The sequence below is a fragment of the Bemisia tabaci genome, chromosome 4 (genome assembly GCF_918797505.1).
Source record: "Bemisia tabaci chromosome 4, PGI_BMITA_v3".
In the NCBI taxonomy this organism is placed as follows: domain Eukaryota; kingdom Metazoa; phylum Arthropoda; class Insecta; order Hemiptera; family Aleyrodidae; genus Bemisia; species Bemisia tabaci.
Window position 1 is genome coordinate 13,280,889 of NC_092796.1, and position 26,036 is coordinate 13,306,924.

The window sequence follows — 26,036 nt, forward strand, 5'->3', positions numbered from 1 at the left end:
TGGCACAATTCTATAGTAATTTATTGATGATGAAAAAACACTGCTAAAAAAGTAAACAAAATATTTTAAACACAGCACAGCTTTTTTTCATATTCTCCCTGAAGATACAGGCACCGGCAAAACTCACAAACTTGAGAGGTGTTAAGAGGAATCCACCTGCAGACGGATAATTAAGTATAAATGCAGACTATGACTAGAGTTATTGGGGATCAAGCAAAAGTTTCATACAAAAATTCATAGGCGTACTCAAAACCCAACAGCATGATCGCGCCTCCTGGTCCAAGCCGCATGATTTTTGGCACCAAACCTTTGTACAGAGCTCTCCATCTGCAAAGAAGGAAAGAAATCTAGATGAAATTGGAAACTTTAAACAACAGGCAGAGAAATTTACTTGGACTCTAAAATTTTCTGACTTTTCAAGGTTTCTGACCACTATATTTCTTGAGTATTTTTCTGATTTTTCTCGCTTTTTCTTGAGTGTTAAGAGACAAGTTTGTTCAAAAACCTTTGAACACAAATCAAAAACTGCCATTGCCTTCTCTTTTTTCTCTGATGAAGAAAACAGTCCTTCGTCCACAAAACCAAAATTTTAGTAAAATATATCAAAGCACAGAGGAATGTTCTTCCTACTAACTATTTGTGACAAAAATGCTGTATCAAATCAAAGTTAAGGCCGTTCACATATTACAGTTCAAATAACGTAGCTTCGAGAGAAAGCTATTTAAAATTCTAATTTTCTATGTTCAAAATAGATAACCGCAGGATTATAAAGCAAAACACCTTCGATCCACACAAAAATGATCTCAACCTCTTAAGATTTTCTCTTTAGAAATCTAGAGGTTTTTTTTTGGGGGGGGGGGGAGGGGAGGGGGGTCAAAATCTCCAAATTTGATGTTTCTACCTTACAAGAAAAAAATCACCCAACTGAAAATTTTGCTTCTTTGGGTTACGGTCAAAGGTTGGGTCTTTTAAAGAGACCTTTGAAAACACTTTTTCACCAGGATTGCACAAGATTTGTATAAGTGATACAATTTTAACGAGTCTCACTTGCACAAATTATTATTTCTTTGGACTCGTTTCGAGACGAGTACTTCCATCTTCCACCAAAATACTTTCAACGCGGATGTAACCGGCGTGGCAAATATCTCATTTAAATTTAGTCAAACTGGCAACTTATTGAATAGATCAGCGAAATACATTGCAATAAAACCTTCCACGTTCTAATCAGATCAGGCGCGAGCAGACGCTGATGAGGGCAGAGCTGTCGAAATGCGCCCAAAGAACTAATTATTTGCACGAATGAATCTCAATAAAACGTTGCTATTCATAAGACCTACTTCTCCACGAACGGTTATATGTAAACAAAAATATAATAAATTATTTTACTTGAACACCAACACATACCCTTCCTCAATGTAGACGGTTCGTAAGGTATTTATGGTAGATTTGTATTTGATCACGCCAGGCTCAGGTTGCGGTCCCTGAATTCGGCTCTTTGCTACATCAAAGGGGATATTAGTGCAGGACGCCAATGTACCAGAAACAAAACCTAGGCCAATTTTTCTCAGGAATTCATGTACAGGGTCCTGTGGAAGCAAAAAAATAGTTTCATCATGAAAAGATATTAGGACTAGATAACTTGCCTGAAAGCTAGTATATGAAATTCAATATTTTATTGGGTGCAAAAAGGAGAATAGTACCAATAACATGTTATTTGATAAAAGCATACAAACATACAATAAAAAGGGTAATATACCACTGGCAGAACTATAGAACTCAGTGGATCAAGTCATAATATGACTAACTTCTTGTCTTCTATTTGAATGAAAAAAAAAACCCAACTGCTTAACTCAGCATATGAGATTTTGCATGATTTTTTATTGCGTACGTTGTGAAAACACAAAGAATGTCCTGAAAGCTTCACTGTCAACCTGACTGCTGAATTCCAATTTTCTGAATTTTGACTGCTGAGTCCGAGAATGGCCTTGGTTTTTCCCTTTGGAACACCCATTTCCTGGAGAACTGAATTTTCTTTGAAAAAGCTCGATTTTAGGGAAAATTTCGATTTTTTCGGGAGCGACAGGACTAATCCAAAAAAACGGAGGTTATTTTCAGAATCAGCACTAAAAATCAACATGCATAGAGTTCCCAACCTTTCAGTAAACTACCGGTGTTGAACAACGTCATTTCTTCCCTGATCCATAAATGCGCACTTCCAAGACACAAAGGTCCATTGAGCCTCTTTTTAAGTTTCGAAGTTTTTAAAACCTTGTGAGCTAAGCTCTTTGACATGGTGATGTTACTCCAAATGTGACTAGTTAACATTGATGTGCTTTCGATTAACAACTCTCTTCAATTATAAAACTAGAAATTATTTTTTTCAGGGGAAGGAGGTAAAAATTATTTCAAGATTCTTTCATCCAAGGTAAGAGTGGAAATCAAATTACGAAAAGAAAACCCCTTATGAAACGATATATGACTTACTTGCAGAGTCGGAAAATGGTCTTTAACTGAATGGTAAAATCCAAAATAGACCATGTTGAAGACACCTCCCCTCATTACTGTTGCAAAAAATCCTTTGTACAAGCCACGGGATCCAAAACCCTGATAAAAATAACGAACATTAAAATACTACTGACACTTAGAGCTAAGCCTGAGATTGCAATGATGGTAGAATAAAATTTATTAATTCATCTAGGATAAAAAACAGTTGTCACAGTCCTCTATGCTGTATATTGCACCTAAAAATTACTGCAGGTGAACACTCTGACTGAATTCAAGAGGTCTGGGCAACTTTCTTCACTACTCATGGATTATTGTTAGAGGTCAAGCCTGCTCATCTTTTCAGACAAGGATTTTTGGCACTTAACTTAAAAGTTTCTTGATTTAAAATTTTTCTGTTAAAGTAGAGAAAATATAGGGGAGTGAACTTACATGATTTTGGATTATCTGTTTTGCAACTGACCATGTGCTTGGGGTTTCGATTGCTTTGGCCTTGTTGGCTTGTAATGTTACCTTCACTACTTCAAATGGGGTGACGAGTCCAGCTTCTGTGACACCTGACGCAAAACCTGCTGCAGAGAAAGTCTGAAGGAGAAAAAACAGAGCTTTTGATTTAATTTCATTTTGAGATAAATGAGGAAGACTTCAATTGTAATTTTACTCATAAAAAACTTTCTTTGAACTTTAAATTCAAAATTTGATTTTACTTTTTTAAAACTCTGAGGAGTTAAACTTCAGTATTTTCGGGTAAATTCATCCAGTTTAAAGTCAATTAATGCAATTTTTTTTTAAAAGAAAACTATTGATATAGCTGTCAACTGACAATTATTTGTTGTAGTTAAGAACTTATGATATCGTTTCGCATACTTCGTTTGCCTGCACTGAAACTGCATGTGAATTATGCTAGTTGATTCCATCAAACCTCTATTTATGACGGAATAGTTCAAGGTAACTCATGGAACCAGAGGTATTATCATTTTAAATCAATACTTCAACCACTTGCATAATATCATGCATCGATGATTATTCTAAAGTTGAGGAAGAAGTCAAAGGGAAAACATTAGGGAAAACTGAGCGTGATGAAAGACTTTGTGGTATGAGTGCGATTGTAGAGAGACCACAGATGGTGACCACTTAAGTTTTGGAAGTTCTTGACTTGGTTAGGTATTTAATGAGATCATTGGGTACAACTTCATAAAGTTCCAATTTTTAGTAGAACTGTACATGACACGGCATAATGGACAGGAATTGTACCATGTCCAGAGACAGAGAATATGTGAGATCTTGGCAATCTGAAAGTCAAATTTTAAGATTTATAGACTGTTGGAAAGCAAAAAGAATGCCACACCTATGGTTAAATTTTTCCCAGTTTTGATGCCTAGTATCCAAGATAAGAGATACATAAACTAAAGTACTCAATGATCCATCCTTATAAAATGGAAAGATGGGAACCCATGGGAAAAAAATTACAAAACACACACTAACACATGCATTAAACTAAAGAGAAACCAGCAAAATACAGAAAAAGAGAAACTTGCTCTTCCTGAGAAGCATTTGTAGATCTGATAATAAATAACCAGTTGGGAGGTTACTCATCAATGGTGAACTAACGGACTTGATTTCTCTGTCAGCAGAGTTATAAACTTTTCTTACTCTAACATTTTAATACTTTGTTTATCATTTTTAATCTTCATTTTTTCATAGCTAAGTCAGTCCCGAAAGTATCAATAACTTCTATTTCTTCGGAAAGCGAGCTCACCTGCAACATTGAGGTACTATTCGTAGGACATGATACACTTGTTCCGACAATACGAACAATACTAAAGCTTTTGAAAACACGCTGATAAGCCTGCCTTTGAAATAGCGAGCAGCATTCTCCTTGTATTGTTTTCCACTTCTTCTATCGAGTTAAATCTGGTATCTTTCATCCAGTATTCAATTTCGCTGAACAGCTGAAAGTCTCAGAAGGCTAAGCCTGGACTGTAGGGAAGATGTGGAACCAAATACATGCTGTGCCTCACTACAAACTGTTTTACAAGGAATGGGCTGAAGGGTAGTGATGCTGAGGATCCAGTCCGAGTTTATTGATTAAATTTCTGCAACTATGATTTTTGGGATTTTCAGCTCATTCTCTAGTTTTTGCACCTTCAGTTGACGGTCTTCAGCGGTGTGCAGCTGCTTGTGCTTTTTCGACGTTCTCAAGAGAATTCACAATGTAGGTCTCCCGGACTGCAAATTACTCATGGTAGTTAAGTTTTGCAACGTGATTTAATGTGATCATACCACCCGCGAACACAGCAAGTGCTCATAGAATCATTGCCAAAGGCTCTCTGAATAATTTTGATGCTCTTGACAAGAGTTTCAGCTTATAAAATTTAAGACTTGGTGATCACAACGCTTGGTAATTTTTACAAAAAATGAGATGCGACAAAGGCACTTGACACGCATGCTTTGATCACATCCCTCAAACAACTGATTTAAAATGTGAAAAACCTGTTGCGTCACTGCATCATGGACAATATGAACAAAGTCTAAACCAAGCCCCAGCCCTATAGCTCCAATATAATCTGAGGAAATAAAAAAATATTGATACTTTCTTGACGGACATTGTACCTTTCTGATTTCAGGATCTGTGCTTTTTTGTAATTTAAGAAATGTGTGTTTTGTTGCACGGTAGACACCCTCTTTACTTTGATGAAAAAAAAAACCAATTGCTTTCAAAGTGTTAAGTTTTTGGGCATGCCTAAAAATATTTTTGGGAAAATTGCTTTGTGAAATTATTTTTTGGATTTTTTTTTTTGCAAAATTAGAGGTAAGCTTTCTTCTGAAAAATGAAATAAGAGCAGAGACTTCAAAATAATGCATTTGAGATGCAGAGTTTTTCAGTTTCACAATCAATGTCAGAGGGAAAAAAAAACACATGACATGCAAAAAGACATGCAAAAAAAAAAGGTGAACGACACAAAAACATAATTACTTTCATTGGTTAGTTATAATAATAAAGGCATCAGCCCACTCGTACCAAGGGCGTTGGACTGGGAGCACCGAACAGGAAAACTTTTTTGTACTGTTCAAAAGTGAAAAACTGGAAAAAGAATGAAAGTAAATATCAACTATTGCTATGCACATGTGAAGTAGGAAGACAAAAAGAAAAATGTATTTCGTAGATGGACCGCATTTTGCAATAAGGGACGGATATTTCTGCCTCGTTTTAGACACAAAAAGTGTGCCTTATGTTTCCCTATGCAGATATATGGTTTAATGGACAAGACAGAAACATCTGTTCCTCATTGCAAAATGAAGTCCAAGATCTAATATTATAGATATTTAAAACAGGTCTAATTCTTTTATAACATCAGTCATTGCACCGTGAAAAGCGCTGGTTACATGTAAAAAGATTCAGCCTCATTGGATTTTTCCTCAAGCCTATCGCAAGGGGAACAAAAAATACACTCTTATCTGGGTGCCAAAGGTTCTTGCAGTTCTTTTACTTATACCATATTAGAGACATTTTCATAGAGGCTTCTTCTTTACCAAAATTATGTCTTTATTCTTAATCATGACCACTTGAGTTTTGAACTTACAAATAAAAATCCAACTCTGAATTAAAGGAGTGCAGGATCTTCCAAGCTTTCACGTGTTTATGCCCCTGTCTGGCACCTCCCTCATAAGTAGGTTTTCCAAAGAATTTCCAATCAATTTAAGAAGAGGACCTATTCCTTCTTTTCCTGGATGATTTTCGACTTTTGACCCTCCTTCCAAATTTTCAAGGGCCTTTCCACATTTTTACGCCGCCCTTACTCAGGAACATGATTCGAGTATTCTCTGCACCCCTGCTGCATTCTAAGACAAGTTTTGCTCAGGTGGCAGAATATTCTTCTACCCACCATACTTCCCATCCTTTCTCAATTCATTGACCCCAGTGGAGAGGGAATCCGGTGTTAACATCAATGACAAGTTTAATTTGCGACAGCCCTGTTTTCGGTGGAGTACTTAATTTTCTTGCAGCTTTAATTTTTTAAAATAGAAACTTAGCACTCTACCAAAACTAATGAGGTTTTCCAGATATTCCTAAAAATTCAAAGCAGAATCTTTCTTTCTTTTCTGTTTAAAAAATAAAACTTGAAGAAACCATGTAAAAAATGATGCTTTTGGAATATTTCGGTTGAAACTGCTGCTGATCGAACTAAAAAATTGTGATTTATGGGATTAAAATGTCATGTTTAAAAGCAAAGGCTTGTGTTTTTGGGTGCTTTTGCCAAGTATAAATAGTTTATTTCAAGTATGTTTTGGTAACACTGAAATTTTTAAAATTTAGACTTTAAAATGCGCACTTGTATTGAATTTTTTTCCCCTGAGTGCCTATGTGCAACCTGTAAAGAATTATTTTATGCTGACTAGCAAACTAAAAAAATCAATTAATTTTGCATAGAAATATTTTGTGAATAATTTTAGGCTGGATGCAATTCAGGTGAATACTAAGACATTTAGGAGTCTCGGCAAAAAATAATCTTTTCAAAGGTAGCTAAATAATGAAAAAAAAATCGAAAAAAGACATACTTACTTTGACAGCTCTTTTGGGTGTCTCCACAAGTATGGGAGGAACAATCCCTTTATAAAATGCCAGAAAGCCTTCGTGTCTATACATCTTGGCAAAACAGTCTCCAACCCCATTGTAGATGTGCACATCACTGGATTTTAGTGTGCTTGTTTTTTTTTGAAGCTGCAGTCTGGTTTTAACCAGATCAAGAGGGTGCATGATGCAAACTTCAACAAAACCTGTCAGGAAAGAACAGAAATTAGGTCTATTTCCTTTCAAAGAACATTGAAAATGTGTACATTTGTTTGCAACAATGCCTACACTATATTCGATTGAAACATTATTAGGATTGTCTTTTTTATTTGGATCATCCGTTTGCATGAATGTAATTTAGAGAGCTATGGAGGCCACTGCTTGTAAGAATGGTTCAGTTTAGAGTACTATTTATTCATTTAGCTGGACGGCTATCGAATGAATCAGTTTTAGTGAGGAGCAACTTACATTGGTATAATAGAAAAATTTGGACTACATTTTACGATACAAAACCACTGAAGTTTCTCCATGCAGTTAGGTGCTTTCAAAGATGAGTCAGAAACAGTGATTCCTTGTTGCAAAACAAAGTCCAGTTTATAATACTTATGGACAGTATTTATTTTTTTAAAGTACTTCATACCTAAAGATTTACACTTTTATGTAAACTTTTGGAGATTGTTTTGTCTTACAGACAAAAGAAAGATTGCACAGATTGCGACTCCTCTGAAACAGTAGAATGAGACATGGAATCTGCTGCGGAACACACTGAGATGAATAATACTTCACTATCAAAATGCTTCTACTGTTTTTAATCAATGCCCAAGACCAAATTAGGTAAGCTGAAAGTCATGAAATTCATTACAAAAAAATAAAAAAAAAAAAAACATACACTTTTAAATGATTGTGTACATTAATGAGACAATTGAAGAAAAAAATCAAAGCCTTACTCTATTTTAAAAAATCATAGCGCAACACACAAGTTGAAACGCAGAACGCCTGGGGAATGAAGTGCTTCAGGAGGGGTTGGAATGCGCAGCAGGTGGGGGGGGGGGGGTTTGTACCCCCTCGTTATGAATAAAATGAAACGGAGGTAGATAAAGGAGAGGGAAATGTACCTACCAGCACATCCTCCGGCGCCAACTTGAAGAACAGCTTGTTTCCACAACGGTAAATCCTTCTTTTTTTCTGCCATGTTTGATAAAAGTTGCTTTTAGGATAGGAAATTCATGGAATAAAACACCCAAGGTTCTGCATTGACAGCAACAGAGTAGTCCTGGTCAAAAAAAGGAACAATTCAAAATTTATGGCATTATAATTGGTAGACCCTGGCTAAGAGAAGTTAATGTTTTTTGTCTGCCTGGTCAAAATTAGCAGGTGCAGTAATAACGCCAGCAGCAGAAAAAGATAAATTAATCTGAAATATGGTCTGATGAGTGTATTCTAAATTTAAAGAAATAAGTACTCATTTACGGCTACAATTTACTTGTACCTTTTGTGTTCTTAGAACAACCACTTTCAGCTCCTCCTTACATGGAATTTAAGAGTGTGGTGCTACCTCAATCCAAAATTTTCTAGCAAGCTATCCATGCTTTGCACGACATTATAGAGCCCATTTAAGGTAACTTTTCCTTTTTCTCTGTATACGCGAGGTAAGGACAATCCCTATCCAACGCATACAGCAAAAAAGGAAAAGTTATCGTTTATGGGCTCTAAACGAAACTGTAAAGGAACAGATTTGAATCTCTCTTGACATGCTGACATCCTTAAAGTTGAGTGCTGTGAAAAGTCTTATTCTGCAAATTCATTTCAAAATTCTTGCTTGTCCAGAACCCAGTGATGAATCAGTATTAGCCATTTTAAAGAGACACTGCTTTCTCATCATGTTGGCACTACTGAAAAAATTCCTATTTTATTTACATACAGCCCAAGTGAAACCAATTGACGTTGGTACCAAGTAACGGTGTAGGAGTGCTAATGGATTATTTTGTTGCAGGTAAACACAGCATTGATAGTGATCTAATGGAGTGAATAAGATAGAATCACTATGTTAAAAGGTCATTTTTTTAGGAAATGACAAAATCGATAGGGGTGGGTTGTACCATGATAAAGTTATAGGGTTATGACAGAGAAGAGAATAATTACAGATTAGGTACAGGAGTAATTATAAATACATGATTTAATTGTGGGCTCTTGAAAATGAAGGTACTTCACATCGTGAAGAATCGGTGGGAATCAATGACTACAGACGTCACTGAGAGTATCGAATGATAAAAATGCAAGATACCGAAGGTCAAAAACACGGAAGTTGAGAAAAAAAACAAGAAAGATGATAACAGTTCACTCTCCCACTCAAGACTGCGTTCGGTCCTAGTCTTGGTACATCGCCGGAAATTTCGCCCTTTTCGAGTGCTTGAAAACTTTCAGATGTTGTAGTGGACGCACAAATAGTGATAAATCGACGGTTTATGGAATATAAGTAAAGTAAAAAGATTTTTTAACTACCTTCTCGATATACTTTTCACCTCTCACGCCAAAGAACCAACGTAATGTTGCGAACTGCCGCGAAGTTAAAGAAGGTAAGCTAGTGACCCTTAGCATTTGATAAAATTGTTTTTAAAGTTTACTTTCATCGTAAAAGACCATGGAGTTAAAAAATTTGAACTACATTTCGAACTCAAATTCTAAATTTGTCTGTTGAAAAGAGGCTTCTCACGACAGCGCGCGGCGACCGATGACCTAACCTAAAAATTCACGTCTGTCAATCTCTGTTTACATTGCTTATCAGTGTACTTATTCGCAGAGTTTTAGTCCCTAGTTTATCAGTTGTCCTATTTTTTATCCTTTCTGCTGTAGTTTGAATGCATTATAATATTTCGGTCTCACAGTGAATGAGCGAACTCAATGAAAAAATTCCGTGTGTATCAGTAAGTTTTTATTATTCAAGATCTTTTTCCCAATCCTTCAAAGCCCAACTCTGGACTTGCAACACTTTTGTATAAATTGGGAGGTCTAATAACATTATAACTTGATACATAGTTCCACTCTTACTTCTTCACGGTTTTCGTCTCATATCTTGACAAAATTCCCTAAGCCACCATAGCATATTTTTCTAAATGATGACATCATACAAGTAGCCATCATAGAAGCAGTTGAGTGAGTTGGCGATGATGCAAGGCACTTTGTCTTTTCTCATGCGTAAGAGTGCTCAGCTCAGTTTTTTTAGGAATTTTGCAATTTAAGGTAAGTATGGAAGTCACATCAGCATTGTTTACTAGACGTGACGAGGGCAATCAGAAAGTAGAAAACTGGTGATCATGTAATGATCGGTACTTCCCCTATACTTTTAGCTATGAAATTCATATTGCTAATACCTGTTAAGTAGTCTCAGGATGTGGCTTTTTCGGCACTAATCACAACCGTCATTAACGCTTCTTGTCATCCCTCGGTCACTTCTGTAATGCTTAGTTTCAAACTCTAATCTAAATCTACGTAAGTTTTAATAGTAAGTATTATGGTTAAACTATTATAAAACAGGCACTTACAACCTCTTTAAATGTCCTAAGTTGACAAATTTTAAAGAAAATCTTTCTGCCATCACTAAGAATGACATTAATTTTGATTAAGATCACCTTGCTCTACGGAGCACATAATCAGTCAGTTTGTTGTTATCATGATGAGAGGTCACACACTTTAAGTAAGGGGCCAGAAGAGAGAAGCTTAATTGAATTGCAGGGTTGCGAAGTTGAACTGTACCTACAGTTTATTTATTTTACAGAAGAATGGCAGCAAAATTTCTTTTAAAATTTTGTGGGAATTGTCTTTCGAGACTTTAAGAAAATTTCCTGAAATTTTCAACACAAAATATACACCTGTAAGTACTTAATTGAAAGTAGTAATAATATGAAAGATGACACTTTGCAATGTTGTAGTACAATTGGGAACCTCTCACTCTGATGCCTTCTAGCTGACAAAGTTTGAATGAATTTTTTTTCGTGTGTGTGTATCAAGAATTCTAAAATAGAGCTGTTATGTTGTTGGAGTAACAAATTCTGCCAAAATATGTCTACCAATCTTGTAGAGGTAATGTATCAAATTGTTTGACCATTTTAATTTTGCCTCTTTTAATCTCAATCCAGGTTTTAATAATTTGCTTTTTTTTCTCTTTTTTCTAGGAGAATGGAGGAGGTGATGAATCCCAATCTAAAGACAGTATGATACCAAAGAGAAAGAAAAAACTTTGCAGTCGCACGCAAACCTGTTTTCTTTATATTATTCTTGCATTTGTTTGCTCCAGTTTTTATTGTTAGTATTACTTTTTCCCTCTAATTTTCATTTTTTTTTTTTTTTTTTTTTTTTTTTTTTTTTTTTACCTAACTATAAGTATTAGAAATACCCAATTTTAAAGAGGCTACACAAATGGAGATTTTTTTGATGTTACAGCAAAAAAAACATGTGAAATAATTTGTTGTTTTCCACCTGAGGGAATTAAGGTAACTCCTGCATTTCAATGCCGCAAAATGTTCCCTTGCAAATTGAATGATGAATATGCATATGCCCTCTGAAAAATGTCTTTTTCAATGCATCAATAGGTATCCAACCAAGGGGTCATTCTTAAAATATGTGACACTTCAGGGGGAGGCGATTTGAGGAGAGCATGACGCCATTTCGCTCTTACATATTAAAGGATATTGGAACCTACTCCACCAAGGTCTTACGAAGGGGGCGAAGGTAAAAAAAATGCGAAATTGAGACAAGTAATCCGTAAAAGTTTAAGTTTTCTGATCTGAACTGACATTTTAAAGTTTCTATTGTCATATAAGTATCATCTCCCATAAAATATTTGATACATTCATATATTTCTTCGAAAGTAAAGTCATGAATAGAAAAATCCTGATTCTTATTTTTCTCCTTCCACCTCCACCTGAGGAAACGAACTTCTATTTAAATCTGTTCTATCAACGTGAGTGTCTGATGATCACACTATGTATTCCATTTCCTCTTGTTTCAGATTACCAAATATTCAAGCCGTCTCCGCAAACGAACTTTTTTGACTCCTTAGCTTTTAAAGTAGGTCTTCATGTGGATCAGTATGCTGTGATAATCGATGCTGGAAGCACTGGTTCAAGATTATTAGCCCTAGAATTTCGTAAATCCCTCTATGGTAAGATAAGCTTCCTAAAAGTTTTGAGGTACTATCTGAACTCAACTTCAAAAAAATAGATATGTGCGTTGTCTCAAAAGTTTTGAAACTGACCTTTGGCTGAACGAACAAAACAAACAAGCACAATGCTATTTGTTCAGGATTGAAGATCAACACCCCAATCCGACAAGATCAAGCTAAGTCAGTCAAAAATTTGCTAAGTTATACAGTTTTTGAAGACGGTGTGTTGAGTTTGACCCTGTAAACTTTTTGATTGCTTTCTTAGACTAGAATAAAGTGACCAAATGGGGCCTGTTACACAATTTTTTTTATTGCTTGTATCAAAAGAATCAAACCTCTCGATGTCACCGTAATAAAAATTCATTATTGGGGTGACAAGAAATTTTTATTAAGAAAATTAATGAATGATCCTAGCTGTACAATAAAATTGAACGAAATATTTTTCAGGATATCAAGGAGTATTAAATTTTATTCTTTTTCAGATGGGAATATAAAAATAGAGAGGGAGCTGTTTTTGCAAGGAGCACCCAGTCTATCAAGCTTCCAAGATAGCCCAAAAGGAGTAAGTTTTACTTCTATTTCGCTTTCTATAACCAGTGAATGAAAAAGCAAGATTTCTAGAATGAAATATTTTTTTACTCAAGAAAACTTCTACTCTTGTTTGACAGTTTGTCTGCAGATCTGAATAGAATGGAAGTATTGAAGTATTTCCAAAATGTTTCAGAAGTCAAAAAAAAGTCCCAAATTTTGCTCAAAAGATCAAGCAAAAATATTTTAAAAACTTTCACACAAGTGGCTAATTGTCAGTCGAAGGATTGTTGCAAGATGAGCGCACAAGAAGGGCTGGTCTGTAAGATCTCAGAAAATTAATCAGAAATGAAATTTTTCTGCCTCCATAAGGTAATATTTCATAGTTTTGTAGTCCATTGTCCGTTGTTTTTGGAAGGATAAATAAGTCTCCAAGAAGTGCAGGCCTGTTTAAGAAGCAAAATCTAGATCTAACTACTGAAATTAGCTCAATAGTCAAGGAATAGTAAAAAAATAGTTGAAAAAAAAGGTTAGGAATTTTTTCTCTCTCAAAATTCTGTAAACTGTCTAATTAACAAGGTGGTAAAATTGCGCTCGGTCCACACTATTTTTCGGAGGGAACAAGGCCAAAACGTTCATAAATTTCAATAGAGTCAGAAATTTTGAGCTCTAATGAGCACCAGTACAAGGTTGAGGGGTTCATGAACAAAACAACTCCCTGAGTAACAAACCAAACTATTTTTACCATAGCTGTGAGTCTTGCATTGAGCTCATATCAACTTTCCTTTCATAATGGTCAATATTTCAATCGCTATTTACGTAAAGTCTGAAAGAAAATCTGTCGGAGCTTCAATCCCTGAAAGGTCCTTTCCCTTTGCAGAGCATCAGCTGCAAAGGATGGGATCATTGATTTTAGCCTAATTATCCTCTTTTGGAATATTTTTCAGGCTGCAGATTCCATAACCAAGCTAGTCAATCAAGCCCTGGATTTTGTTCCGGAAAGAAAATGGACAGAAACGCCAATTGCATTGCGGGCCACAGCAGGTTTGCGACTCTTACCACTGGAAAAATCTTCAGCTCTCCTGCAAGAGGTACTCAATCTATTTAAGGCAATTCTTATGTTAGGTTTCATAGAGAAATATCCGGAAAATTTAGAGAGTAAAACATGGATTTGCCATCTTGATTCAAATCTAAAATGAACATGGCGAATCTTCCCTATGACTTAAAATGTGGATCAACAATTTTGGAGCAAATTCTGATGGGTCAGTAGGCAAGGTACAATTTTAAGCATACTGATATGTGTTTCTTAACCAAAATTTCCTGTAGGCTATGATTTCCGCATCGAAAATTATTGAAATCAACTCTTAACTAAGGTAGTAACATGTTAATTTTACATTGGCCAAGGGAAATTTGAATTTCCTGCCCACAAGAAAAACAAAAGTCTACTTCAATCAAATTGCGCACTTCAACGGTTTTAGCATGTTTCCTTATTTAGCAATGTTCTGTCCCTGCCTTGTGTTGTTCAAAGTGTTGATAATTTGCAATAGCCAAGCCGAATCTCTGAAATTGAGGTTGCCGTATATATACTGCTGAGACTGCTAGGGAAACGTATAGTGCGCGATTTGACTCAAGTAGAGATAATGGTTTTTTCATTTTTTATGAGTATGAAGTTTGTATTTACGCATCAAAAAACGTAAATGTCTCAGTCAGGAGTTACTTTCAATAATTTTCACTGCAAAAATAGTGTTCTATGTGAAATTTTGAAGAGGAAGGCGTATAATGATGCTAAAATTCACATCTTGTCCAGTGGTCCATTGATCACTAAAATGTTGTTGTAGAGCCTGTTACAGATAACTTTTCCTCTTACGCTTTATGCACATAGGATAGGGAATTCCCTATCCTGTGCATACAGCAAAAAAGGAAAAGTAATCTGAAATGGGACGTAGAATTAATACACATACAGAGTGTGTAGGCATGAAGTATTCTCTGAGGGGTATCTCTCTTAGATCTGGCAAGTTTTTTGCTGCAAAATGCCATTACTCTCTCTCATAAAATTAGTCACTTAAATTCCAGCGCTATCAGAAGTCTGCTTGGAATTTTACTCTCGCATAGATGCAAAATGGGATACTTGAGGATTTGCTGTACTTTAAAAAAAAAATGCCCTATTTTTCATTTTTCGTTTTTCAGGTGGCCGTCGCCCTGAAGGATTGCCCATTCTTGTCAACAAGCAACTCCGTAGCAATAATGGATGGCCGAGATGAAGGTCTATTTTCTTGGTTCACTGTCAATTTTTTGATGGGTGAGTCTAAGTCAAGAATTTCACATGTCTACCTGCTGTTTGGGACTAATATTCTGTTGATATCATGTAAAATTAATTGTTTACCGCTTTGCCCATTCATTAATGATTGATTAAAAAGTATGGCAGCATCTATTATCAAAAATTTTAATATGAGAAGCAATAAATCTGAAATTTGGACACGAATTTGAAATTTTGATTATTGTTGATTATAGCACATAAGGTGAATAAGATGATAAACTCGAATTGATTTGGCAGATGAAATTTAATTTAATGGATTAACCTTTTTTTTTTGTTGTTGTTAGAAAAGTAGTTGCAGGACCTGTATTGTTGCTTACAGTTGACCAAAAGTTATGCAAACATATCTTTAAGATTCAACAAGTAATTTTGTAATATTCTGAACTCCAATTGCAGAAAGTTGAGCTTTTTTACAGCACCCTAGATCTTCCATGAAATCTTCAACATCACAAACTATTAATCAACAATCAAATAAAAGGATCATAAATAGGTGTGACAATCTGCAAATCTAAGATAAAAAATAAAAATAATGAAATTTAAGCACAGAATATGAAACATCGCAAAGATTGATTGTTTTTGTGCACCTATATTTAGGTAAGCTTGGTGGATCCGTTGAAGACACGGTTGGCGCATTGGATTTGGGTGGAGGCTCCACTCAGATCACTTTTGCCCCCCTTGATGACTCCAGAATCAAGAGAGACTCACCACAATATCTTCACAGTGTTAAATTAATGCAGCAGGAAGTAAACATATACACTCACAGGTATTTTGCATTGGAAAAATGTTTATACTTAAAGTAGTAAAGAATGAATGTATGTTTAAATGAATGATGGAAATAAGTAACATCTAAATTTGAAAACTAGAAAAGAAATGCCATGGATTCTATGGGCCAAAAATTTTAAAAGGAAACACTTCAAGCTCTAGTCAGTTTGCAAAGATTCTATGGAACAACAAGTCCGTTTGGAGCGCCTTTTTGAAACAAGTTTCTGTAATTTAAAGTGAGAGGTATTTTTACCAAGCATTTTTGCTTCATTCTATCTATGGTCCTTACCACAGACTGTTTTGATGGAGTTTAAACTATAGTATATTCAATTAAATACATTTCCTGTTTGTTTTTTGTTTTGTCTTCAGTATTGTGGTAGTATATTAAATAGTAAATAAAGTGTTCAAAGCTTTTTTGTCAGAGGTACTACCTTTTGTGCAAAGTCTGTTTTATGGACAACAGAATATTTTATGCCGCCAAATCAAAAGTTTTCTAGCCTCACCCAGATGTTGACCAGTGATACGTCAGAATCAAGAGCCAAGTTGAAGACTGATTACATCAGATTCAATTCAAGTCAATCAGAGGACAAGTCAAACAATGAGCATCACCCATCAAAAATTGAAGAGCTAAATTAGAGATACGTTAATAATTAATACTTTTGTCCAGTTATCTAGGCCTTGGACTAATGGCAGCGAGGCAAGAGATTCTGACTTATGACAGCAGTCCAGAATCAACCAGTATTTTTAGCAAATGTGTGAATCCAGTCATCAAAGATAAGAAATGGAAGTATGGCAATGTCGAATATTTAGTCAGGTATGGCTGATCAAGTTTTTTTTTCAAAGTTCTGCTTTCAATTACCTCATCGCTAAAGATATTGACGAAATAAAATCTGAGCCCAGTAATGTGTGATTTAGCTTCATATTTTATCTGCTTTGCCTTAAATAATTATTTTGTTGCAGCTAAAAAATGGGCGATTTTAAAAAATCAAATCAGAAAGAGATAGCACAGCTGATGTTTCTGAAATAGAAACAGGTGAATAGCTGCGTTAAAAAAAAAAAGTTATGAGTCAGAAAGTAATACTTCTGTCTGCTTCATTCATTGCATGAAGTATTCATGCAATGACTTAATGCTATTGCAACTTTAGGTCAGAGGTTTTTTTCCCTTTTTCATTGCATCTTCAAGAAGTAGGTCCAAATTCCAACGGAATTGCAATAGTTTCAATAAAATGAAATTAAAATCAAGTATCAAGTACAGTAGACAAAAAGAATTGTACAGGATATTAGAGCTAATATGAAAACAGTTCCCTGCATAAAGTGGTCAGGAAATCATAATGAGATCATCAGAGAAAGTTAAGAATGCATCCCTTTTCCCGCATTTTCATTATAGATTTGCAAAGGAGGGGTATCAATAAAGGCCGTTTTTGGGCTCATCATGAATATGCTCAACTACACAATTTTTTGCTCATTAAAGGTCTTTATTTTGCGGAGTGCATCATGATTTGGTCATTTTCGGTCTCTTATAGGATTCAACATTGGCCTCAACATGGATCTGAAAGCTGACTTTGGCGGAAAACGCGGGTTTGCGGTTGAGTGCCGAAAAATCTGCATTTTGCGCCAAAATCTGTCCTCAGACCCATGTTCAAGCCAGTATTAGACCTGAACAGAGACCAAAAATGACTATATTATGATTAACTCCATAATAACTATACACCTTCAATAAGCAAAGAATCGTAGAGTTGAGGCAATTCAGCCAGGAAGGGCCCAAAACGGCCTTTATCGATACTCCTTCCTTTGGAGGTTCTTACCTAAACACACAAAAATTTTTATATTCATAAGACTCGACTCATTAACTTTACTCCTAAAATTACTTATCTCTAGGAAATTTAATGGACCATCAAACAGAGTAAGAATTTCACCACTACAGCACATGTTTCCCCATTGAAATTCCTTTCAGGAACATATTAAAAACCTAAACTTAACTCGTGAGTGAAAAGTAAACGTCTATACTTTACATTTTAAACAATGAAGTCAAACTTCCTGCGTGCAAAAAAATAATAATCAACATATGCAAAATAAAAAATTGGAATCAACGTACAATAAGCCAATAACTAGACCTTGGTCTCATACGCGTTTCCTTCCTCTATTTATACTAGGTACCTTTCATTTTGTCCAAAAGTTAGTACACGTGAAGATTCTTATATCGTGAAAACTACTGACATTAGTTCAGTGCTCAATTTGACTCTGGTTTTTCTTTAAGTGGAAAGTTTGAATCGGTGTCACCTAAAATCGTTATTTTCTCACTCATTGGTCGAATTTGGAAATTTTTAATATGTCCATTGTATATTATGTAGCATTTCGATAAGAAAACATGCATTGAGATTCTCAATTTTGTAGTGGCCCATTGAACAATAGTTTAAACCAAGCAATGTCAAGATACTCATATGACTCAAAAATGCTATCCTTTGCCTGTATGTACTAATTCATTTCATCCTTATCGTTTTAGTGGCTATTATAATGCAAAAGCTTCAGTAAACTACTCAGAGTGTCATGCAATTGTGCAAAAAGTTGTGTCCAAGTACAAAGTTGACAAACCATTAGAACTGCTGCAGCATGATATTGTTGCATTTTCGTATTATTTTGATCGAGCCACTGAAGTAGGTCTTGTAGGTGAGTGCTGAACACTTCAAAATATTGCTCTTTCTTATGATAAAAATAAAAATCAGAGACCTAGAAACCTCTCAATCGAGCAACCCCTGTAGCTGCAAACAGCTACAGCTGCAAACAGCTACAGCTGCTTGCATAATGAGAAGGCTATGAAAAAGACCTCTGAAAATTGGAAGGTTGGTTGGCATGAAAATAAAAATTGCATCTTACCCTCAAAATCGCAGATGATTTAAAGTGAGAAGGAATAAAGTCATCTTCTTGAATAACTCAAGAAAATGATGGTTTTCAAAGAGGTTTAGTTGGATTTTTAATGAGTTCATCTAGATTTCTGTCTGAACTTCATGTTATTTGTATCCCGTTTCTCAGAATTAAGATTTTTTCATTACTTTTGGGACAAACTGTGCAATCAGATTTTTAAGTTTCTGAGAATTTTTGTGTAGCATTTGTGCAGATTAATTCAATTTTCCTTTTATTACGTGGAATGAAAAAAGCATTAACTGCAGGAGGAAAGCTTTAGCAAGAACCATAAGTCAACATGATGCATGAATTAAAAAAGTTTAATTTAGGTCATGGTGCTACATAATAGTTTTTAAAATTTACTGTCTGATAAGATTTCTGCGATTCAAGCTTGGACATTAACTCCTAGGAAAGATAAAAATGTTGAAAAGTTGGTTTGTGTATTAAGCCTTTGGTGATTTCATTTCTCTTCTCTGTTCATGTTCGCTTCAAACACTTTGGCAATGGTATCAGCCGCGCATGACTGACAGTTTTCTTGATTTTGAAATAGTTTAGACGTTAGCAGTTGAAAAGTAAACTTTGTATCGATAAATTATCTTATCCACAACTTTTGATTTCTAACTTCCACTCAAAAACAAACTAGAACTTGGCTTGGAGTCTGTTCAGTCACCTGTGGCCGAAAATATCCTCTAATGAATCTGTTTGCCAAAAAATGCCATCATTGTTATTGTGATAAACAATTCGATCTTAATTTGATAAATAAACATCTTTTACGTTCTGAGCACAAAGGTAATGCCATCTTAGCCAATCTTTTATGAATGAACGCAACCGCTCAATGAAGCTGGTTAGTTATAACCGGCCAGTTAGTTATGACCAGCTAAATTTTCAAATTACTCTCATACACAAGAAAAAATCATATCTCAGATATGTTCATTCAAACTTCCCGCTCATAAAAAATTCAAGTTCAAGCAAGAACCAAACTAATTTCATTATTTTTTACAATGGAAGAATCTTTTCTGAATTTTTTTTTTTTTTTTTTTGACATGTTTACAAGTTTTTTTAATTGAGGAAAAAATGTTATCAAATGTGACACAGAAAAGAGCAAATGGTTTTTGTTTCCAAGAGCCAATCTGACTTTCGTTTATTTTAGTTTTTTTGCGAGCAGGTAGTTTGAATTGATTAATTCTAATTTAAACTAAAAATTTTAATTTTTATTCATGAATAATTTTTGAATGTGTTAGATACATATAATGTCTTCATTGTGAAATTTTGTTCGGGTAATATGTCTTGAGGAAGAGAAGTTTTTACCCCATTCAAAGATCAATAAGCAAAATTGGAGGGACTCAAACTCAGAAAAATAATGAAAAGGCAGTGCATCGCAGCCTTCGCAGGATTCATTGTTAAATCTCAGCCTAAATATCAACTGCTAGAATTTAGCTTTCACCTTGCCCATTTTCCCTCAGTTTTGTAGCTCGCAGTTTTCACTCTTTACTTCTGTTGGCTCAACTTTTTATCTCTCTCTCATTTGTGCATTGAAATTCTCACTGACCTCATTATTAGTTGTGTAATTTTAATTCTTCTATTTTTTATCAGATCCATACCAAGGTGGCACAATAAAGTTAACTGACTACTTCAAGAGCGCCCTTGAAGGTTAGTATCCCATCGTCTATTAGCACTGTCTCATGTGTAAAAATAAGTAAAGAAAAAGAAAAATATGTGTTCAATAATTAAAATTGAGACTTACTACAAAGTCAAAAAATAAACTCAGAGATTGAGTAAGCCAAGAACTTAAGTTCATTATGCAAGGGAAATACAAGGATAAAATAAGCCTGAAACTATGCATGGATGAGTAATGTTATACGTGAACTCGAAAACATTGAAACGTCGCATGTTTAATAAACTCTATAGGTTATCAGAAATTGCATTGTACCAATTTTATTCCAGAGGATTTGAAAAACCCAATCGAATTCTAAGCGGAGATTGATACTTAGCTCACAGAATTATTGCACTGCAGTGCCTGACTCCGTTTCCAACATTTTTCTGGGCAAAATAGAATAGGATTTGTCCCTCTTTTCCAATTTTTAATTCCAAACGATTCAAGCCTTTGTTTTATGTAGGTTCACACTCAAATGTCAAAAACTTTCATATGTCACGGCTCAAAATCTGTTGATTGCAGCAAGTTAGATCAACTTTATCACCTAATTCTAATAATTCTATCACCCCAATTCTAAACTCAAGCTGTCCAGGTCCACAAGTTGAATCTTCGACTGCAGGACCGTCAGTCAGCAGTGTTAATCATGAGTAGGTAAATAAAATCACAAAGGTTCATATCATACTTGCATCCAATTGAAGTAAAAATTAACTTTTAACAAAGTGTGGACAGTGAGTTATCATTTTGACCTCTCTGCTTTGTTAGAATGGTAGCCTAAACCTTTCTGGAACGAAGGGACGCAGATGTAAATTTGAATCCTGTAGTGTCTGATCTGTGATACTGTGCATCCTGATTGTTTACTTTCATTGTTTGAGAGAATTGAATAGATGACATGAGAAAAAATGTTACTAAAATAAGGATAGTTTGATTATGGAAAATGTACTAATTATTATTCAATATGTATATCTTGCAAGCTGTAATATTTCATGCACTATGTTTTTAACTTGCCCGTTGATCTCTGTTAAGCTCTCCCTCAAGTTCAAGTTTTAATTTCATGTTACAGCTTGCAAATTTCCAAATGCAGAACAGCCCTTCATGTGCCTTGATCTAACATACATTTCTGTTCTTCTGCATGATGGTTTTGGACTAGACACATCAAGATCAATACGAGTAAGTTGAAGTTTTTGTTGTGGACAATTTTCCTAGAGCCTGATGATGAAGATAACATCAGGCAACACAGTTTTGGGTTGAATTTTCTAATAGGATACGGTCTATTTCTTTCCAAATAGAAGGACCTACTAATCATAATAATCAATGTTGAAAAAACCTCAGTTCTCAATTTCAAAATATTTAAGGGTTTTCATGTTTTTGGGGTCCCAAATTTCCCAAATTCTCGACATTCGTAAATTTATTATACCAACATCGGCTCTCATCTTTTTCACATGGCTCCATTGAAACAATTATTTTGCAGAACCTCTTCACAATTTTGTGGATTTTCTAAGCAAGGATGGTCATATTTTTGGAAATCTAGTAAAATTGCAGTGGAGTATTAACTTTTTTGAAAGTTACATCTTTCCTCTCTTTTTCCTTTTAATGTGTCTGACAAAGATGAAAATTAACAAGAAACAAATATTTTTTATGATGTTTTTAAAATCTTTTGAGTATTTTCGGAACTGAATAATTAAGCAGTCCCTATTTTGATGGCACTAGCACTGAGCCAAGAACATTTCTACTTCCGTTTACTATAAAAAATAACAATTTGGCATTATTCTGCTGAAATAGGTATTCAATACAAAAAGGAAGTCAGTCTCAACTGTTTCATTACTCATTATGTAACGTTATGAGTTTCTTTCTTGTGTTTCAGCTGATTAAGAAAATTGACGACCATGAAATCAGTTGGGCTTTGGGAGCTGCGTTCCACATACTGAGAACAGGCTTGTGAGCATTGACATGGATCTTCCGTAACAGTATTAGCGATAAAAATTTATTTTTTTACTGTAAGGTTAAAATGGTGCTGTTGTGTGTTTCTTTTTTCCAAGTTGTAAGAGAATGCTGTTGTTACACCTTCAGAGTTAGGTAATCCAGCTCTTTTTTTGTAGCTGACGTTGAACAATGTTTGCAGCTGTCCAACTTTCTTGTATTTTGCTTGTAGGTCTGTTAAAATTCGAACACCGAAGAATTTCAGGAGGTAGTGGCTGGCTGGTTCAGGTTTGAGTGCCTTTGCTATTGAGATACAATCCATTCAGCGATTTCCAGGAGGACAAGAATAAAAATTTCTTGTTTTGAAAACCTGACCGGTTGCAGAATCATTTGAGAACAACGCACAACTTGCTGAGTCCAATAGTTTCAATGATTTTTTGCTGGCTTTTACTTGCCGTTTCAGTCTTTTGGTAAAAATCTTAAACTAACGACCACCTCCTTGAAGTTTCCTTTAGGTGCTCAGAAGGATGCTAATAGAATTTAGTGACAAATTGAAGCATTCTTGGCAAATAATCTTTTTTATCCTCTTTAAGGCAAGGCAAGGAATAGATTATGTTAAGATTTATCTACAGCTGCGTGAAGTAAGAAATTTCTCCGCGCAGGGGGCGCCACCGCTGTGTTTTAGAGTCCGTACAGCTCCACGTGAGTCCTTGAGCTTTTATAAAAGTTGAAGGAATTTCTGTTTAAATCGAAAAGTTATAAGTTCTAGCCATATCATTCTCCTTCCTATTGACCCTAAAAACAACGTGAAAAGTCATTTCTGAAGCTCTGCAATTTGATCCCAGAAAAAAGTAGGGTTAAGCATAATGACCTTGATGCAACCAATCGCGCTTGATCGCTCTCAGCAGTTGGCAGATATCTCTCTCCCACCGTGAGCTGTCTCTCTCGCACTTACAGATATCCCGTAAGAGAAACTGGGATCAATTTACAGCTCTTATTATTAGACTTTCAAAGCTCGCGTTTGTTTCTAAGGATTCCAGACGTATGCTGCTAGAACTTATGAGTCTTAGAATTTAAGATACCTATTGTGATATTTAAATAATCACTGATTTCGGAGTCGGATTTTAGCAGCGCGACGTGGTGGATTTTTTCGGAACTACAGCTGAAGATTAACCTTAATGTAAGGAGGAAAAAAATGGTGTTAACATGCGAAACATGAAGCATAGTGTGTTCACCAGGGACCAGAAAAAAGTCCAAATCTCTGCCCCTCCCCCCAGTTAAATCAGTTTTACTGATCTTGTTTGATGAAGTAATTATAAGCAAGACTTCACAGCCCCTGTGAGGAACGTTCTCTCACTCTTTCATCTCATTCCAAGTCTTGTTCAAGGAAAAGTAATTGAGCTGTTTCCAAGCTCTCATTATTTTTTACCTTAATTCTGTGGAATCTTTACAATTCTTTCTGGTCCCTTTGCATCCAAGAATCCAAAATTATTGACATTTCGTTTAAGTCTTCATTGTACAAAAGAGATCTCAAAACCATAAATCAATCAGTCTATTAGCCTGAGTGTCCAATATCATCAGCCAACTAGGTTTGTGGATGTTCTAAATTTTCTTCTCGAAAATGTTGTGAGAGCGTCAGGTCACATGCGATCCATAACATTTTAGTTATGAGAGTGGAATCCATGTAGTGGCCTTCACTTCAATGCTTGTAGGAATTTGGTATCATGCTTTCTCTTTTCAAACTTCAATGTCACCATCTCCCTCAATGTTTTACCTTCTTAAGTTTTTTGTCTCATGGGTCATTCTCAGATTTTACTGAGCCGGTGTTGAAGAATTTTCCTACAAATATTTAAGAAACATATTGCAGGGATTCATATTAAACCCTTAGCCTGATTCCTTAGAAATTCGTAGAATGATAAGTCCTGATCCGATAGGATGAAAATTATGTGACATGTTTGCTATTTTTTCTTTAGAGTTCTTATTAATATTTTTTTACCAACAAAATAAGGTATGTTGCAAACTTATGTCATTCTTATACATACTTGTCATATTCCTGAAATCAGGCCAGAGAGAATAGCTGGTAAATGGGCAGTTAAAGCTCTTTGAAATAGCTTCGCGAATTTTGCACTATCATTATTTTTGAAGATGGCAAATTAATCATTTACCAGTAAGAAAGGTGCATGGAAAACCACATCTTTTCAGTATAGATAGCACCTCTATGTATTTTAAGATTTTCATTGACTACCCTTTTAACAGTGAACTCCGTGATCGTATTAGTCATTGATATCTCGATTGGATAGGAAAATCTGAACAACATAACAGCCCAACTTTTATTGGCTACGATCATCTGCAAGTTGCAAAACCTAACCCCTAAAATTGAGTTTTGGAGAAATCATTCTAAACTCAAGCTGCTTTGTAAGGTTAACTTTTTTACTATAGGTTGTAGTCACCCTCAGTGCCCTAAGAGTGCGAACTATTGATCAGAGATTGAATAACAAGTCAACATTCTTGCCTCAACTTGCGGTCTGCCACAAATCTGCCAAAAAATTCAGACCCATAATGTCTGTGATTGAGTTTCATTTCTTTGTTTTGCATTAAATGACATTTACCATTCTTGGCGTTGTAAAGTTCTTTCATTTCGTCCAAGCCAATTAGTGAACCCTGGGGTCATAATGAAAAGGGTTCATGTTGTTAAGGAACATTTGAAGTTAGTTTTACTGAAGATTATAAGGACTGTGATGAAATCAAATCGGTGGAAGTCAGTATATTCAAGATTGTAAAATGATCAATGGACCTTACAGGAATATGGTTGATCAAATTTCTTAGTTTTAGAACTTGACAAGTGATTTTAATTTTATGTGAATATTTTTCCTTCTTTGTTATGTTTTTCATTTCGCTTTTGTTACAAATTTTCTTGAATAAAATTCAATTTAATGTAAATAAAGTTTTAATTTTTATTGTTCTGAAAGTGCCACTAAACCTAGCGAAATAAGGCTGCCGAAAAATCAATTGAAATCTTCAGTAATGATTACTAGCATTATGTATCTATTCCATTCACAAGAGGTGTTTAATGATGGGTTCATTCCTAATTGTATTATCAATGGTGAAACTATCAAGGTGTGCACCTCAGAGAACGAATTTTTTAGGAGAGAAACTGCCAGAGCACCCCATTACTGTCAGAAACGGGGAAATAATTCTTGAGGATAGCCAGGATTTGATGCTTTTTCAGACTTTATCAGCATTGAGAGCAATTTCTTGATCTTTCAGGAGACTTGGTGGAGTTAACGAGATTTGCATTTTTCGGCACTAAAACACACACAGTATTCCGTGATCTATAGAAGAATTTTGGCATTAAAGCTTTGGGTCAATTGTTCACTTACTTCAGTCGAAATGAGACTGAACAAAGTCAGGATGGACATAGTACTTAACTGAACTTAATAAAACATCCATTGTTGATCTAAAAAAACTCTGATTGCCATGTTGGACTCAAATTCCAGTGAACTGATCAAAAAGAAATCACACAGTTCACATAGCGAAATGGTGGCGGTAGATGAGTTGACACAGTGTTTGGTCTTTTTATGAACCTCAATTTTCTAAGTGGTCAATAAAATCACATAAATGCCGACACAAGATACGCGTTCTTCTTGATGTTCTTGGGTAACTTCCTCATTATTTGGGAGTAAAATATTTTGATGGTAAACAAAAGACAGCTCCAACAGCTCAT

General features: G+C 35.2%; 2 protein-coding genes across 7 annotated transcripts; one reads left to right on the forward strand and one right to left on the reverse strand.

Annotated features, from left to right (window-relative positions):
• On the reverse strand, positions 1-10,611 carry LOC109033480 (mitochondrial 2-oxodicarboxylate carrier). Of its 3 annotated transcripts, none has more exons than XM_019046116.2 (8): positions 10,447-10,611; positions 8,195-8,348; positions 7,067-7,281; positions 5,525-5,587; positions 2,935-3,087; positions 2,485-2,604; positions 1,405-1,586; positions 1-327 (listed from the first exon to the last, which is right to left on the reverse strand). In XM_019046116.2, the coding sequence occupies exons 2-8, from the start codon at positions 8,265-8,267 to the stop codon at positions 210-212; spliced, it is 924 nt and encodes a 307-aa protein (XP_018901661.1). In that variant the 5' UTR covers positions 8,268-8,348; positions 10,447-10,611; the 3' UTR covers positions 1-209. The 3 variants fall into 3 exon arrangements, with proteins under 3 accessions (XP_018901661.1, XP_018901660.1, XP_018901662.1); XM_019046115.2 differs by lacking the exon at positions 10,447-10,611 and adding an exon at positions 9,578-9,783; XM_019046117.2 differs by lacking the exon at positions 10,447-10,611 and adding an exon at positions 9,247-9,268.
• NTPase (ectonucleoside triphosphate diphosphohydrolase NTPase) lies at positions 9,394-25,256 on the forward strand. Of its 4 annotated transcripts, none has more exons than XM_019046111.2 (12): positions 9,394-9,651; positions 11,248-11,377; positions 12,084-12,236; positions 12,719-12,798; positions 13,712-13,855; positions 14,952-15,063; positions 15,673-15,841; positions 16,508-16,654; positions 18,344-18,507; positions 20,335-20,391; positions 21,456-21,562; positions 22,257-25,256. In XM_019046111.2, the coding sequence occupies exons 1-12, from the start codon at positions 9,622-9,624 to the stop codon at positions 22,332-22,334; spliced, it is 1,371 nt and encodes a 456-aa protein (XP_018901656.1). In that variant the 5' UTR covers positions 9,394-9,621; the 3' UTR covers positions 22,335-25,256. The 4 variants fall into 4 exon arrangements, with proteins under 4 accessions (XP_018901656.1, XP_018901655.1, XP_018901657.1 ...); XM_019046110.2 differs by lacking the exon at positions 9,394-9,651 and adding an exon at positions 9,809-9,999; XM_019046112.2 differs by lacking the exon at positions 9,394-9,651 and adding an exon at positions 10,190-10,315.
• The last annotated feature ends 780 nt before the right edge of the window (positions 25,257-26,036 follow it).